This window comes from Sorex araneus, chromosome 1, assembly GCF_027595985.1.
Source record: "Sorex araneus isolate mSorAra2 chromosome 1, mSorAra2.pri, whole genome shotgun sequence".
NCBI lineage: Eukaryota > Metazoa > Chordata > Mammalia > Eulipotyphla > Soricidae > Sorex > Sorex araneus.
Genome location: NC_073302.1, coordinates 406790374 through 406806028, shown reverse-complemented (window position 1 = coordinate 406806028; position 15655 = coordinate 406790374). Strand labels below are relative to the sequence as shown.

The window sequence follows — 15655 nt, the reverse complement described above, 5'->3', positions numbered from 1 at the left end:
GCCTGAAAAGATACTTAACATTATTTCTATTTCCATAAATTGATGCACACTTAATTTACATCTAAGGGATGTGAATACATACTATGTTCTCAGTGTCCCCAGGAGGCTGAGAATGTCAGTTAAGCACAACTCTTTTATTTCTTCTTTTAAGGTCAATATTTACAAACTTTTTTTTTTGGTTCTGTTGATTTATCCAATGATAAAAGGGAGGTTGTTAAAATCTCCCACAACTATTGTGTTACTGTTGATTTCCTTCTTTAGACTTGTTCTTAGTTGCTTTAAATATTTTATTTTTATTTATTTATTTATTTTGTTTTTTGGGTCACACCCGGCGATGCACAGGGCTTACTCCTGGCTTTGTACTCAGGAATTACTCCTGGCAATGCTTGGGCGACCATATGGGATGCTGGGAATCAAACCCGGTTGGCCACGTGCAAGGCACACGCCCTATCTGCTGTACTATCGCTCCAGCTCCCGCTTTAAATATTTTATTTATATATTTTGATGTTCCTTTATTTAGTACACACATGATAATGAGTGCTAAGTCCTCTAAATGTATAGATTCTTTGATGACTATGCAGTGCCCTTATCTCTGCTTCTTATTATCTCTTTACTTTGTAGTCTATTTTGACTGATACAGGTTTGGCCATCTCAGATTCTTTTATTTATTGGTCTTTTTCTTTAGGCATGTTTTATCATGACTGTTCATGTGTGTTTCTGGTAAGATGTAGAAGATTGGATCTAGTTTTATGGCCCATCTGGCTACTCTGTATCTTTTGGTTAGTGTGTTCAGGCCACTGGTTAAGTTTCCTGGCATCTGGCATTCTGCTGCTATGGAGCTTGTCTAATTTTTCTTAGTTCACATCCTATGTTCTTCAGCTCAGTGATATCTGATGGAAGTTTTTTCATTTTTTCTTTTCTGTATTGGAGCTGTATTGGAGCTTTCTTCTATTGCTTTTGTAAATGTGATGAACATCCTCATGCTTGAGGCCCAGGCCAGGGGTTGAGTGACTGAGTCCCTCCCCTTCGTGCTTGCTACACTGTGGGAGTTGGGCGGGGGGGGGTGGGTCCTTATTTTGAACAGGTCTGCTTGCCAGTCCAGAGATCATGCTCATCCGTTCCACATAGAGACTGAGTTTGTGTGGCTCCGGACCGCTGTTAGAAATGTGGATCACAAGTTTGCTACGTCCGCTGTAATCCTAAGGATAGATAGATCTACCTGTGCTGCCTCTCAGGGTCCACAGTAGCCTGTACTGAACTGTGACTGTGGCATGAAAACCCCATAAATTTGGGGCCTGAGTGATAGTACACGGGACAGGGTGCTTGCCTTGTACACTGTCAACCTGGGTTTGATCCCTGGCGCCCCATATGCCCCTGCCAAGTCCTGCTAGGAGTGATCTCTGAGTGCAGAGCCAGGAGTAAGTTCTACACACAGTGGGTATGGGCCCCAAACCCAAAATAATACAAAAAAAAAAAAAACCCCACACCTGAACTCCAGTAAATTTGAGCACCAAATGGGGCTTGTAATCAGAGACTTCTGACAGAAACATCATTTGCTTTCTCTTTGGAGAAAATGTCGTTTGTGACTCAGGAAGAATACCCACACTCTGTCTGAGGCAATGAGAGGGAGGGCAACTTTTGTTTTCCCCTGGGGAAGGCAGTGTTCTGTCAGCTGTTGTCCTGCCATGGTCTCAGAGTAATGGAGGGGCTACTTCCCTGACCAGCTTGCTGCGGGTCACTATCTGACTGCTGGAACTGCCCTCCCTGGACACGCAGTCTTGTCTCATCTCTTGTCTTGCCTCCTGATCAAGCGTTGTGGAAAAAGAGGTTTAAGGTCAGCGAGCGGCACTCCTCTGTCATTGGCAAACTTCTGTGCCTTTAGCCAGCTCTGCTTCACCCTTCCCCACCCACTAAGTGGTGGGGTACCATGTGCCTTACCTGCTCCTCTGCTTCTCTTTCCGTGGTGGAGAATGTCCCAGAGCTGAGAGCTGGGTCCTCCTATGCACTGTGTCTGCAGGGCCACATGAGATTCTGTGTTAAATCTATTTTTTGGAGTTGCAGTTTCTGTGTTAGGGACCTATGCACAATTTCAATCTCTCTTCTCCAGTCTTGTTTTGGCCCTGTCTGTCAAATTCTTGATTCTGTTAAATAGGGTTTTTTTTTTGTTTGTTTGTTTTTCAGAGAAGTATGAGGAGAGGAGAGAGGGGTGTGGTGGGGGTGAGGGTGAGGGCTAGAGGTCAAGAGAGAACACAGACAACACCAGAGGAAAAAGTCTGAGCGCAGGTTGAGATGCAGGCAAATCTCCAAGATAATTCTTGACTCTTAAGTACCATTTGGTCCAAGCAGCTTTGTAACTTTTGTTCCTCTGCTGTATAATATCACCACCATGTGGTCACTCAGTCTATGCTGGGTTGCATCTGTGTTTGAGAAATAAGATACCTAGAGACAGAAGATGTTTGCCACGCTTTTTGCTCATCTTAATGGGATACACTTATAAAAAAAAAAACTTTACTTGTTCTTTTATTCATATTTATTACCTGGCAACCAAACAAGGTCATAGACAAATCACTGTACTTATTCATGTCCTCACCTCTATAACTGAGTAATTAAACTGCTTTATCTCACTGAATAACTGTGATATTCAGAATGAAAACAGCAAAAGCCTAGACAATTATTTTGTAAACTGGAATGTGGTAGACAGGAGACACTATTCCATCAGTTGTAGGAAGGTTAAAAAAGAGTTTACCTCCCAGTATCACTGATGGCATGAGTCTCTAACCATTTTAAATTTTGAAAAAAAGTGTATGTTGTGGTACACTAGGAAAATGTGTACCTGATAGGCCTATCAGAGCTGCATGAATGATTCACTTGGTGTTGTTGATTTTTCCTCTCCAGCCCAAAATGCAGCACCCTGGCTAACATTGGGAGGAGCAATATCTATAAGAACAAAAAGGATTATTTTGATGTAAGATTCATTTTTCACTTTGACTTGCTCTAAATTCTATTACTGGGAAGATAATAGACACTATCTAATAATACTTCTCTGTTTTATAGGTTTATGAACCAGAAGGAGTCAAAATTTTCAGATGTCCATCCCCAATCTACTTTGCAAACATTGCATTTTTTAAGCAGAAACTTATTGATGCTGTAAGGTTTGGTTTGGTTTTGATTTTATTGTTACAATTTCAGTAAATACCTTGCAATGAAATCATTGGCCTAAAATAAGGAGGTCGGTCACTATTTTACATACAATGAGGCTGGATTTTGCCCTATGTCCCAGAACAGGTGAAACTACCATAGAAGGAATCCATGAATATACTGAGAATAACATTCCTGGGTAAGATCCAATAAGTCATAAGACTTGGGGCCATTGCTTTTAACAGACATGCTATGACTTCTTTGGAAATTTGGCATCACATTCAGAAAAAGAAAGGCAGAATTTAAATTTGACACTACCCTTGAAGAAAGTCCAATGAATACTTGTAATATAAATCTTAATAAATAAGAACAGTACAAATATTTAGCACAAACAACAGAATTCCCTGATGGATGGGAGAGAAGATGACAAGGTCCTCTAGATTAAGAAACAAAATCTCAGTATTTACTCCTGAATATGCCTTTTGTTCTACCAGAGTTCTACCTCGTTTCGAGTTTCTACTTTAGGGCCTATTTTTACTAAGTTAATATGCATCAAATATTTTCTACCCAAATTTTTGATTGAAATGTGATAAAACTGTATATGTGACTTTATTATCCTTTGGACAATTTATGTTTCTGTCAAAGATTTTTTATCACATAATTTGGTCTTCCTAACTTATTACTCTGAAGCTAAATATTGTCATATTAATAAATTGTCATATTAATATTGTCATATTAATATTTGTTACGAAAAGAAAAATAATGCTTATCCCAGATTTAATGCTAATTACAAAATAAAAACTTGCAATACTTGATATTATAATGAAATTATACAAAAGCAGATTACTAACTCATATGAATACTATACCGTTCATATTCAACGAACAGAAAATAAAATAAATCTTCCCTAAGAATTGTGTAAGATGGAAATGCATAAAGACCAAGAATATAATTTGTAGTAAAGCACAAGCCTTGCACATGTGAGGCCTTGGATTTGATCCCCCCAAAATAAATAAAGACAAATAGAAACACAGTAAATTCAGATAAGATCTTGTTTAGAACCATCACATATAATTTATGGATAAGCCCAAAATAGTAAAGGTTTTAGTTTTTATGTTAAAAACTGTATAAAGACTGAGCATCTTTTTGATGTGATAGTGTGTTATTTAAATAACTTTTGAATTCATTATAAATAATTTTATGTCCAACTCCTTAATCTACTCCGTTATGTTTATTTAAATTATGTTGAAGATAGGAGACTACTCAGTACTCCTGTAACAGAGCAATGCATTTTCCAGGTTGGTTTTAATCCACTTCGAATTTTACGTAAGCGCAACAAAGCTTTAAAAAAAATTCGAAAACTGCAGAAGAAAGGCCTGCTACAAGTGACACCAGTAAGTTTCTTGACCATATTTCGGTAGTGTAACATAAAAACTTAGTTTTATGTAGTTTAGGGCGTTGGTTCTAGTCTTTTCTTTAAGTGGGCTGGTGGGCACCTGGCAGTGTTCAGGGTTTATTCCTGGCTCTCTACTGAAGCATCACTCCTAGTAGGGCTCAGGGGATCATACACAGTTGCAGGGATCAAGCCAGATCAATTATGTACAAGGCAAGTGCCTTAGAAAAACACCTGTATTTATCTTGCTGGCTTGCCAATATAATATTCTTAAATGGAATGTTTGCAGTCTACGTAAATTTTTCATTCTTTTGGGATTTTTTTTTTAATTATAAAAGAGTTCTCAGGGCCAGAAAGAAAGTACAGGAGGTAAGGTGCATGTCTCTGTGTGTGACTTACCCCAGTTCAAGTCTCCAGAACTCTGTGTGTGTGTGTGTGTGTGTGTGTGTGTGTGTGTGTGTTCCACTCCTGAACAGAGTTAGAAATAGCCCCTAGCACCAGCAGCCGAGGCACAAAAACAAAAACAATTGCAATCTTACTTCATTTTTTAGGGATGGGTGGGGACATATTCTGAGGATCAAACCTAGAGCTTCACACATAAAGCATGTGTCCTATCACTGAGCTACATCCCAGGTACCCCACAATCCAATTTTGTGACTCAACTTTGGTCTTTGCCTTTACTTATTTTTCTTGATCCATATTTTTCAAATCCATGCTATGGATTCAAAGGACAAATCAATGGTCATCCTTGATTTACATGATATTACTGGTGGTCAGATTTATCATGCTTACTATTCCTCTTGCAGAAAGGCTTTATATGTACCATGGATGGCTTTAAAGATTCTGATGAAGAGCTGGATAACAACCAAATAGAAGAACTGGATCAACCGATCAATACCACAGACCTGCCATTCCAGATAGACTGGAATGCTGATCTTCCTCTCAATATTGAGGTTCCTAAAATCAGCCTGCATAGCCTCATTCTCGATTTTTCTGCAGTATCATTTCTTGACGTCTCTTCAATGAGGGGTCTCAAATCGGTAACTTGTTTTCTTATTGAAATAGCCAATCAGTGACTAAAGGTCAAAAATAAGTGTATTTGTGGTAGTATGTTCCTTTAGATAACACACACTAAAATCTATAAGGAGTAAGTCTTTATTGAAGAGCATAGTCCTTTCCTTTGGATTTACTGTCAAATTCTTGTTTTTAACTTTAATGTCATACTATTATCATTTCAAAATATAAAAGGTTCAGAAAGCAGTATATCACCACTAAGCAGAATTATATTATTTTTTGTTACATTTCTGACAAGTGAAACTATTCCATAAGAAAAATGTACTTTTTTTTTAAACAGATTTTGCAAGAATTTATCAGGATCAAAGTAGATGTGTATATTGTTGGAACTGATGGTAAGTTATTTTGTATTTTGATAATCATGTCAAGTTTATTTCCAACTCTCAATCTAAAGAGCCTCTCCCCTGAATAGATGTTTTATGGTCACCAAGAAGAAAGTCTGACTTGTATCTGAGCTAATGGAAATGTCTATAGAAACACCATCTTCATATTTTCATTGTCCATATGTAATTAACTTTATCATTTGAATCTTAGTTTACCAGGCAAGAAATAGGTGAAGATGCAATTCTTCCTAAAAGGCAAGCTTGTTTTCTTATTCTCCTCTGATTCTTTTTTTTCCCCCTTCGCCCCCTCTGATTCTTTAATCCATAGCCATCTAGATTTTATTTCATCTTATGAAGATGCCCTTACCAAGACCTTTAGCTATGTCCAAATGATTTTGATCTTAGACTCCATTCTCAAGGGACTTCCTTAGTATTTGTCTTTACCACTCAATCCTTGACATCTGCAAGACTATTCTTATAATTCACCTTCTCTCGGGGGCTGGAGCGATAGCACAGCAGGTAGGGCGTTTGCCTTGCACACGGCCAACCCGGGTTCGATTCCCAGCATCCTATATGGTCCCCTGAGCACTGCCAGAAGTAATTCCTAAGTGCAGAGCCAGGAGTAACCCCTGTGCATAGCCAGGTGTGACCCAAAAAGAAAAAAAAAAGCCACCTTGTCAGCATGAGCCTCTCTCCCACTTTTGTATGCCCCAGATTTCAACCTTAAGCCTTATTGTGCTAATTTCAGGCTTTTTCTAGTCAACCCCTAATGCTTATGAGTTTTTCCAATCAATCTCCTACTGCTTATGATTTAAAGTACATGATAATAAATCCCCAAACTGTACCTCCATGTCTTTCTTCTAACCTGCAAGTCCATGGAATTGCACCCTCTGAATGCCTCTCAATCATATTTTTACAACTATATAATTACCTTCTCTCCCAAAACTATTACCTCTTTTCACGATCAATCAGTCCAACACCATAGAACCAAAATACCCAAAGTAGAACTTGGAGTCATCTTAATTTCTCTTTTCCCTTTACTCCTCCTTCCCTACACTCCTAGCCCCCTCTCTCTCCAGTGAACCATAAGGTCTGTATTTCTTCTTGAATAGATTTATTCCTCTCCATATCCACAACCTTAATCCAACCTTTATTCAGTTTACTTCTCATCTTTGCTCTTGGAAAGAATAATTCGTGCCTCATGTCCATTGCTAAAATGTTTTCCTAGCTCATTTTCCGATGAAAACTTCTTCAAGAATTTATCATTAAATAATTATGGGGATGTGGTTCTTCATCTGGCAGAGTACTGCAGTATTCAGACTATTTACACCTGTGAACACACACGTATCCCATTATTCTGCCCCATAGACTTTTCTTTTAGGGAAGGTATAGGGCTGTTTGCCTTCTTATTCGCTTTCTTTTCACTAAAGTCCCAGGACAAAATAGATATTTGGCAAAGGGTTACAGTCGGAGTATGGTTTATTTTGGTGCTGGGATATAGCAGTGAATAAGACATGACCTTACAGAGCTTATAGTCTACTAATCAGATCATAAGCAAATAAAAACATTTTGGGTAATAACAAGTGCTATGAAGATAAGCTACCGAGCGAGAGTATCCCACCCGCATGGCAGAGCCTGGCAAGTTACCTGTGGCGTATTCAATATGCCAAAAACAGTAACGATAGGTCTCATTCCCTTGACCCTGAAAGCCTCCAATCGTTGGGAAAGATGAGTAAGGAAAGGCTGCTGAAATCTCAGGGCCAAGTATAATAGAGATATTACTGGTGCCCGCTCGAGTAAATCGACGAACAATGGGAAGACAGTGATACAGTGATACAGTGATGAAGATAAAAGGGTTGAGAAACAAGAGCAACCTATTATTCAATCAGATATTTTTACACAGGCAATCAGTTGCTAGTTAGTGGCGCCACAAAAGACAGTTCTTTGAAGATGACTGGAGAGAAGGTGAGGTGCTATATTTTCTGATGGAAGTGTTGAAAAATGGCAGCTTATGGAAATGAACCAATGTGAGTGGTAACCGGTAAATAAAAGGCCTAATGATCCAGAGCTACGATGTATTACTGGTCTACAACATGTGCTCTACTTTGGCAGATCCCAGGCTTGAAGAACAAACCATACTTAATTGTGTCAAAAGGAAAGTGGATATACTTGCTTTTAGAAAGTACTAACGTTTTCCTCACATCAACCTTTTGCCTTTTTACATTAGGAGGTATATACATAAAATGTATATTTTTATTAGAAAATACTTTCAAACAATACTGTACTACGATGCACTGGTTTTGTGCCATTGTAACCTAACGTCAAATATCGATTTGTGTAATCGATATTCGTGCAAGTAATGTGTAAATTTGCACAAGTTCTCAGCTTCCAGGAGAAACTGAAATTCTTTCAGTCATTTTTTTCTTAAGCATCACCCTCTCTTTTCTCTTTTCAGATGATTTCATTGAAAAACTCACACGGTGTGAATTTTTTGATGATGAAGTCAAGAGCTCAATATTTTTCCTAACAATCCATGATGCTGTTTTGCATATTTGGATGAAGAAGGATTATACTTCAAAATTTAATCCCAGTCAGGTATAAACCTTGGGTGATTTTTACAATTGTATAATCAACCATATGCCCCCTTCCCAAGTTTTCCTGTATTTTTAACATTGTTTTGTTGTGTTATTGCTTATCCATAATCATGTTGTTTTCTCCTCAGGAAAAAGAAAAAAGTTTTGAATTTATCATAAATACAAATGGAGGATTACGTAATCGGGAATGTCAGGTAAAGTTCTTCTGCAGGTTTTTTATTCAGACAAAAAAAAACCCCTTAAAAGCAATGAGGTCTCTTCTGGCATGCTGCATACAGTTCAGCAAAACTGGGTCAAGAAGGAATGAAGTATGTGTGTGGGGGGGAAGTCAGGTGGTAGGGAAATATTCTCCAACCAGTATCTTAGAGAGTTACATAAAACTCAGACCAGTAGAAAGAATGGGAACCATGGTACTATATTTCTATTAATACTGAACACAGAGAAAATATTTATAAAGCACATACAACCAAGAGATTCTATTTGATTTTTCTAACAATCCATGAAGCAGAAAAGTTATTACTATTTCCATTTACAAACTAGTATTGGCTCTAAGGAGCTAATATACAGTCCATGGCTCCCAGGTATGGGAAAACCCTCAGTACCTAGACCAACAATAACAATTATGTCTTTTTCTTCTTTACTAGAGTTGCTAAGTCATTATTTAACTGGATAATTTCATTTCGTTCAAGAACATTTGTTTTTATTCAGTCCTTTAAGGGAATGTCTAGGATGAGAAAAGCTAAAGCACATATCAAAATGGGTATCTGCTATATCAGGGGCCTGGTTGGTTGATTCTCTCAGTTTGTAAAATACACAAAGAAATCTTTATTTCACAACTGAGGAAACCAAAACAGGTCCAGAGAGCTTAGCTAATTTGCTCATGGTTACACACCAAGGTGACAGCAATACAATTTTAATTATAATGTATCTGATATTTAAGAGTGTACTCTATATGTATACTATGTTGGCTTTATCCTTTGACGAAAGGCTAATGAAACTGAGGATCCAGAGAGAGTATGGAAGGGCTATAATTAGTCCTCAAATAAATCCATCAAGTATGGAAGGTGGCTAGATGCATTTTTCTCCATTGAAGAGAGGTCTAAGTAAAAGGAATTTAGATTAAATATAAAGGGAAAATTGTACAACATATGAGAACGCTGCACCATATTCAAGAGCCATATCAATACAAAAAGGCTAAATGAAAAGAACTTCCTAGAAAGTAAAAAAGACCTGTGTTGAAAGCAGAGCCCGGAACACAATGGTTCTGTTTCCCAGAGCAGAGGTAGATTTCAAGTCCAGCATCAATGCCTGTACTCCCTAATAAAGGAAAGACTCCCAATCCAATCTAATAGTTGGATTCAGCATTGTCACATTTCACAGTACAGGAACATAATTTGAATATGGTGCTTGATCTAACTCTTTAGAACCATTATCTGAATATAATGTAATTAGTACCATCTGGTGTGTCAGTCTCTCCATATTAAAAAATCATTTAACACTGGGTCCCTTGTATTGCTAAGAACATAAATCAGCAGTTAGAATAAGCCACCAGTGGTGACTCAGATGGCAGTTGAGTATGTCTAGCTAGCAAACAGGATAATTCAAGTTTGCGTGGCCTCTGAAACAAATATTAATTTAATGCTACAGCATACTTTATGCCACATGTGTTTTAAGTTAAATTAGGCCTTTGAAAGATTTGCTACAATATGGCACGGCAGTTTTGTTAAGAAACAAGGGGATGCAGTATTTGATCATTAAGTCAAGAATTTTAAAAAATTAAAATCTGGGACTGAAGAGATAGTCCAAGGATTAAGAAGGCACTTGTCCAGCGTTCAGTCAACCCTGGTTCAATCCTAGTACCACATACTGTTGCCTAGGGAGTCTTTCCTAAACAGAGAACCTGGAGTAAGCCCTGAATACTGTTGGTGTGACCCCACCCTCACCCCAAATCTGTTGATGAATCTGGTAAATTCTAGCTCCTTATTTAACTAGTTGCAATTTAAAATACAACATCATTGAAAGAGAACAAGTCTTTTAAACATAAAAACTTTGTCTTCTTTCAGGTACCAACTGAAACGAAATTCTAATAAAAATATGATTCAGAGCGGTCCTTGTCAATCTGATTGTCACATGAAGAACAAATTTATATCAGGAAAGTTATTGCTAAGTTCATACATTGTATGAAGATTATTTTTGGCAGATTTATGTTTCAGACTTTGGAACAAGATTGTTCTAATACTGTATATTTTTTGCATATCTAGTACAAAATTGTGTATACTCTCAATTTTATACCTGATGGATCTACCAAAAGAAAAAATTTATATGTATTTTTATAGTACTTACAGATTTCCATCCAAGCCACTACCTTTGTGCATGTTTTGTAGTGCATCTACATCTGCTTTAAATTTCATAATTTATAGTTCATGCTATACATCTCCATTAAAAGATCAAACATACAGTTGAACTTGTCCTTAAAAACAAGCTTAGTGAAACAAACTCATTTGGGTCCCCTGTACAGTGAATGATATGGCTGAAAACATCAAACTAATAGCCTGGGCAACAAGTCTTCTTTTCCAAGATTTTATGACTACTACTATAATCATAAAATCATATAACAGTAACATTATCTGTGTCTTTTGTTTTGGGGCCATACCCAGCAGTGCTCGGGGCTTACTCTACACGTAGGGATCACTCCTGATGGTGCTCAGGGGACAATATGGACTGCAGGGGAAAATGAACCCAACTCAACCACATACAAGGAAAGTGTCCCAGCCACTGGACTATCGTTCTGGCCCCATCAATCTTTTTAAAGCCCCCGATTTTCTATCCAGATTTAGACATACTTCTAATGTCATATTTGTAACTGTGACTTTTTTTTTTCTTTTTGGGTCACACCCAGTGATGCTCAGGAGTTACTCCTGGCTTTGCACTCAGGAATTGCTCCTGGCAATGCTTGGGGGACCATATGGGATGCCGGGGATCAAACCCGGGTCGGCCGCATGCAAGGCAAACGCCTTACCTGCTGTGCTATCACTCCGGCCCCTAACTGTGACTTTTGAGTCACATCCTTACTTTTTTTACACCTCTAAATATGAGAATAGTATAAACTAATGGAAAACACAAAATAAAAAACCAGGAAGATAAAAACTAAGCTAATTCTACCTGGTCTTACTGGAAGGGAAATAAAAAAATGAATGCTTCTGATTTCACTGGCATGACTTCATGCAATTTTATGTTTATGAAATCATTAGAAATTGAACAGAAAAAGATTCCATGCTCTCTATTAAACATCAGACCCCATTGCCAATGTGAATCATTTTAGAACTCTCCTCTAATACACGTCAAAGTGCCCACACATACTTGACTAATGTGTCTTTACTAAGAAGGCTTTGGACATACAACCAGGTACAGGAAGGTATAACAAAGGTCTATAAGGCATTCTTAAATAAAAACTAGACTTTAACATTATTTTTTTAATTCTTTTTAGCAATGTTTCTTAACTTTTTGATTCAGTCACTTTATGATACCCTGTGAATTTGAATTAAAGAGTTCTTCTGTAGAGGGATGGGAGTCAAAACTAAAATCGGTTTGGGAGTGAGGTAAAAATCTTCATATAGAATTGTCACTAATGTCTGCATCCACTATATAAAGGTGCACTCTATAGTCTGTCAACCAAAAGAACAAGCTGGAACAAATACTCCAATTCTTGAGCCCCATTACAATCCATTCAAATTTACATCTTGAGAGGTTCACATATCCTCATTCCTGGAGAGGTTTCCTCTTAGACCATAAATTGGATATGCTTGGGAAGGGAAATACATGGGAATGGGAATCTATCTGCCTCAGAGCAAATACTAGATACTGAGTGTTACAAGAATCCAAACCTTGCGCTAGGCAGAGGCCAAACGACTGTGGTGTAAGATAAAAATAAAACTTTTATAAACCAGAGCAAGACCAAAAAAAAAAGAGATCATATGCAACAATGCAACTAACAGACTACTGAAATTAAGACAGACTGGAGCCAATACTTGCAGAGAAATTTGTCTTTAAAATCATCTTCTTAGGGCTGGAGCAACAGTACAGCAGTTAGGGTGAGCCTTTGGGGTTTGACCCCAAAGGAGTGATCCGTAAGCACAGAGCGAGGAGTAAGCCCTGAGCATCATCAGGTGTGACCCCAAAACAAAAAAATCATCTTCTAATTATTAAGCATTTGGTATATACCCTTGTCTAAATACTGTAACCTAATACTTAGAAATTGCAAGGCTGATCTTACACTGCGTATACAAAACCAAAGGGGAATATTTTATGCATTTTCTTGCTATCTTCATTTGGTACCTCCATATCAAAACAGATCTACTGATACTCTAACCTGCTCGGCTAACACCACCTCAAGTAATTACAATAGATTTCTCAGGTTGAAAAATCTGTCTGGAAATTCTACTGATTCTACATTTAAATTTTATCTAGAATCAATTGAGTTTATTTAAAAACCTAAGGTTTATACTGTATTTATTGCTATTCTTAAAAAGTAAATCGAGGATCAAAGAGGATAAGAAATGAATCAAAGTTATACTGTTGCTGGTAGGAAAGCCAGAATTTAGTCCAAGTAGGTCAACTACAGAGCTGGGCTCCTATCCATAGGAAACTTTACCATCTGAAAGAAACAAATCTGTATCAAGTCTCAGCTAACTCAAGGTAGAACTGAATTTATGAATACAGACAAATTCTATAGACCTGGTAAGTCATTAATTTAGCATTGTGCAAGTAAATGGACCCAGAAAAGCTATCAGGAAATACAATATTCAGAATTAAAATAGCACTTCAATCTCATTATGGTTGCTTGTGTATTTTGTTAAATACTAACAATTCCTCCCATTTGACCCAGCAATACCACTGCTGGGAATATATCCCAGAGAGGCAAAAAAGTACAATCGAAACAACATCTGCACATGTATGTTCATCGCAGCACTGTTTACAATAGCCAGAATCTGGAAAAAACCCGAATGCCCCAGAACGGATGACTGGTTGAGGAAACTTTGGTACATCTATACAATGGAATACTATGCAGCTGTTAGAAAAAAGGAGGTCAAGAATTTTGTAGTCAAGTGGATGGGCATGAAAAGTTTCATGCTGAGTGAAATGAGTCAGAAAGAGAGAGACAGACATAGAAAGATTGCACTCATCTATGGTATATAGAATAACAGAGTGGGAGACTAACACCCAAGAACTGTAGAAATAAGTACCAGGAGGTTGACTCCATGGCTTCGAGGCTGGCCTCACGTTCCGGGGAAAGGGCAACTCAGAGAAGCGATCACCAACTACATTGTAGTCGAAGGCCATGTGGGGGAAGGGAGTTGCGGGCTGAATGAGGGCTAGAGACTGAGCACAGCGGCCACTCAACACCTTTATTGCAAACCACAACAGCTAATTAGAGAGAGAAAACAGAAGGGAATGCCTTGCCACAGTGGCAGGGTGGGGTGGGGGGGGAGATGGGATTGGGGAGGGTGGGAGGGACACTGGGTTTACGGGTGGTGGAGAATGGGCACTGGTGAAGGGATGGGTTCCAAACTTTGTATGAGGGAAGTATAAGCACAAAAGTGTATAAATCTGTAACTGTACCCTCACGGTGATTCTCTAATTAAAAATAAATTTAAAAAAAAAATAAAAAAAAATACTAACAATTCCTAGATAAGCTAGGATTAAATTCCTAGAGGAGTTATCATTTCTGTTCATAATTAGTACCCATATTTACTATTTAACAACAGGTGCTCAATTTATGTATTTCATATCTATATAAAACATGCAAGCTTCACAAATCACCCACTTTTTGACGACTACAATGCTGCCACCATTTCTAGCATAAGTTATCAAAACAAGCTCTGGCAGAGGCTGAGACAGCAGAGGTGAAGGCACTTACCTGCATCCTGCTTGTCCTCAAGTCAAATCCCCACCTCACCCAATCGCCATTCAAATCCCCTACACCAATATGTGGTGCTGCCAGAGATCACTTTTAAACACTAGAGTCCCTGACTGGGTGTGACCCAATAGTGCCCCCCCCCCCCGTCCCAAAACAGAACCTCTGGCTAGTCTTTCCCAGCCTCCTTAACCTTTAATAGTTAAAATTTTTGTTATCACCACTGTGCCTTTTATTCACCTCATTCTACTTATCCTGCTGTCCCTCAAAATATGTCCCTTTAAAATAGATGCTAAATCCAAAACAATACAAAACACATGGTCTAGCATTGCCTTTTTGACAGATATGAGTGGTGGTAGGACTGGTCTCAAAATATCGAAGGTAACTAAAGTAGAGAGAGCATTGTACAAGTTGTCTGCCACACAGGCAGGGGGAAATGTGGAATGGGAGTGGGGGATGCTGGGGATTTTGGTTTTGGATAATGTGCACTGGTGAAGAGAGGGTTGTTGGGTGACTGTATGATCGAAACTCAAACATGAAAGCTTAGCTACTGTACCTCAAGGTGAATCAATAATAAAAATAAAATGGAATGGTGACTATATCCTCTAGCTGTTAAGGTTCTGCCCCAAGTTATCTACATAACCAACTCAAATGTCATCAAATGTTAAGTTCTACCTTGACCATTGTTTGATCTGAGAATACCATGGCCCAATTATTCCTTTTACTTTACTCCAAAGAATCTTACATTCCTAATGAAATTCAATATATTGTGTCTCTAAAGACCTAATATACAACCCACCTCTTTCATGGTTTCTCGACATAAATGTCAATGGTACATGATCAGTATATACTGAGTATAGGTCATGAAATATATTTACCATGGTTTAATAAATGTTTAACTAGAACAGAAAGACAGCTTAGTTGTCAGTTCTGTTAACTTAGACATAAGACCAATGTTATAAGTAGTACTTATCTCTGGAAGGAAACTGGATGCCTTTGCAGGGGACAGGTGCAGACCTCCCGAGTGGTACTTAGGGAGCCCATCCTGGAGATCACTGACACTGAAGGGTGTAAATGGGTGGTACTGGAAAGGTATTGGGGCGCTCCAGGGATACCAGTGGTGCTGGGGGTAGGAGGGTGGTTCCAGAGCTGCAGCTCTGATGCTCTGAAGACCAAGTGAGGCTGCTGGGATCAAAATTGGGTCAGCATCATGTGCCTA

General features: G+C 38.3%; 1 protein-coding gene across 1 annotated transcript in view; it reads left to right on the top strand.

Annotated features, from left to right (window-relative positions):
• SLC26A3 (solute carrier family 26 member 3) overlaps window positions 1-13216 on the top strand; it is a 38228-nt gene extending 25012 nt beyond the window's left edge. Inside the window, exons 13-19 of the mRNA XM_055123843.1 lie at window positions 2896-2965; window positions 3055-3147; window positions 4437-4532; window positions 5338-5571; window positions 5886-5940; window positions 8384-8523; window positions 8651-13216. Of these exons, the coding sequence (XP_054979818.1) occupies window positions 2896-2965; window positions 3055-3147; window positions 4437-4532; window positions 5338-5571; window positions 5886-5940; window positions 8384-8523; window positions 8651-8950 (988 nt within the window). The 3' untranslated portion in view covers window positions 8951-13216. The remainder of the gene's footprint in view (window positions 1-2895; window positions 2966-3054; window positions 3148-4436; window positions 4533-5337; window positions 5572-5885; window positions 5941-8383; window positions 8524-8650) is intronic.
• Window positions 13217-15655: the final 2439 nt, after the last annotated feature.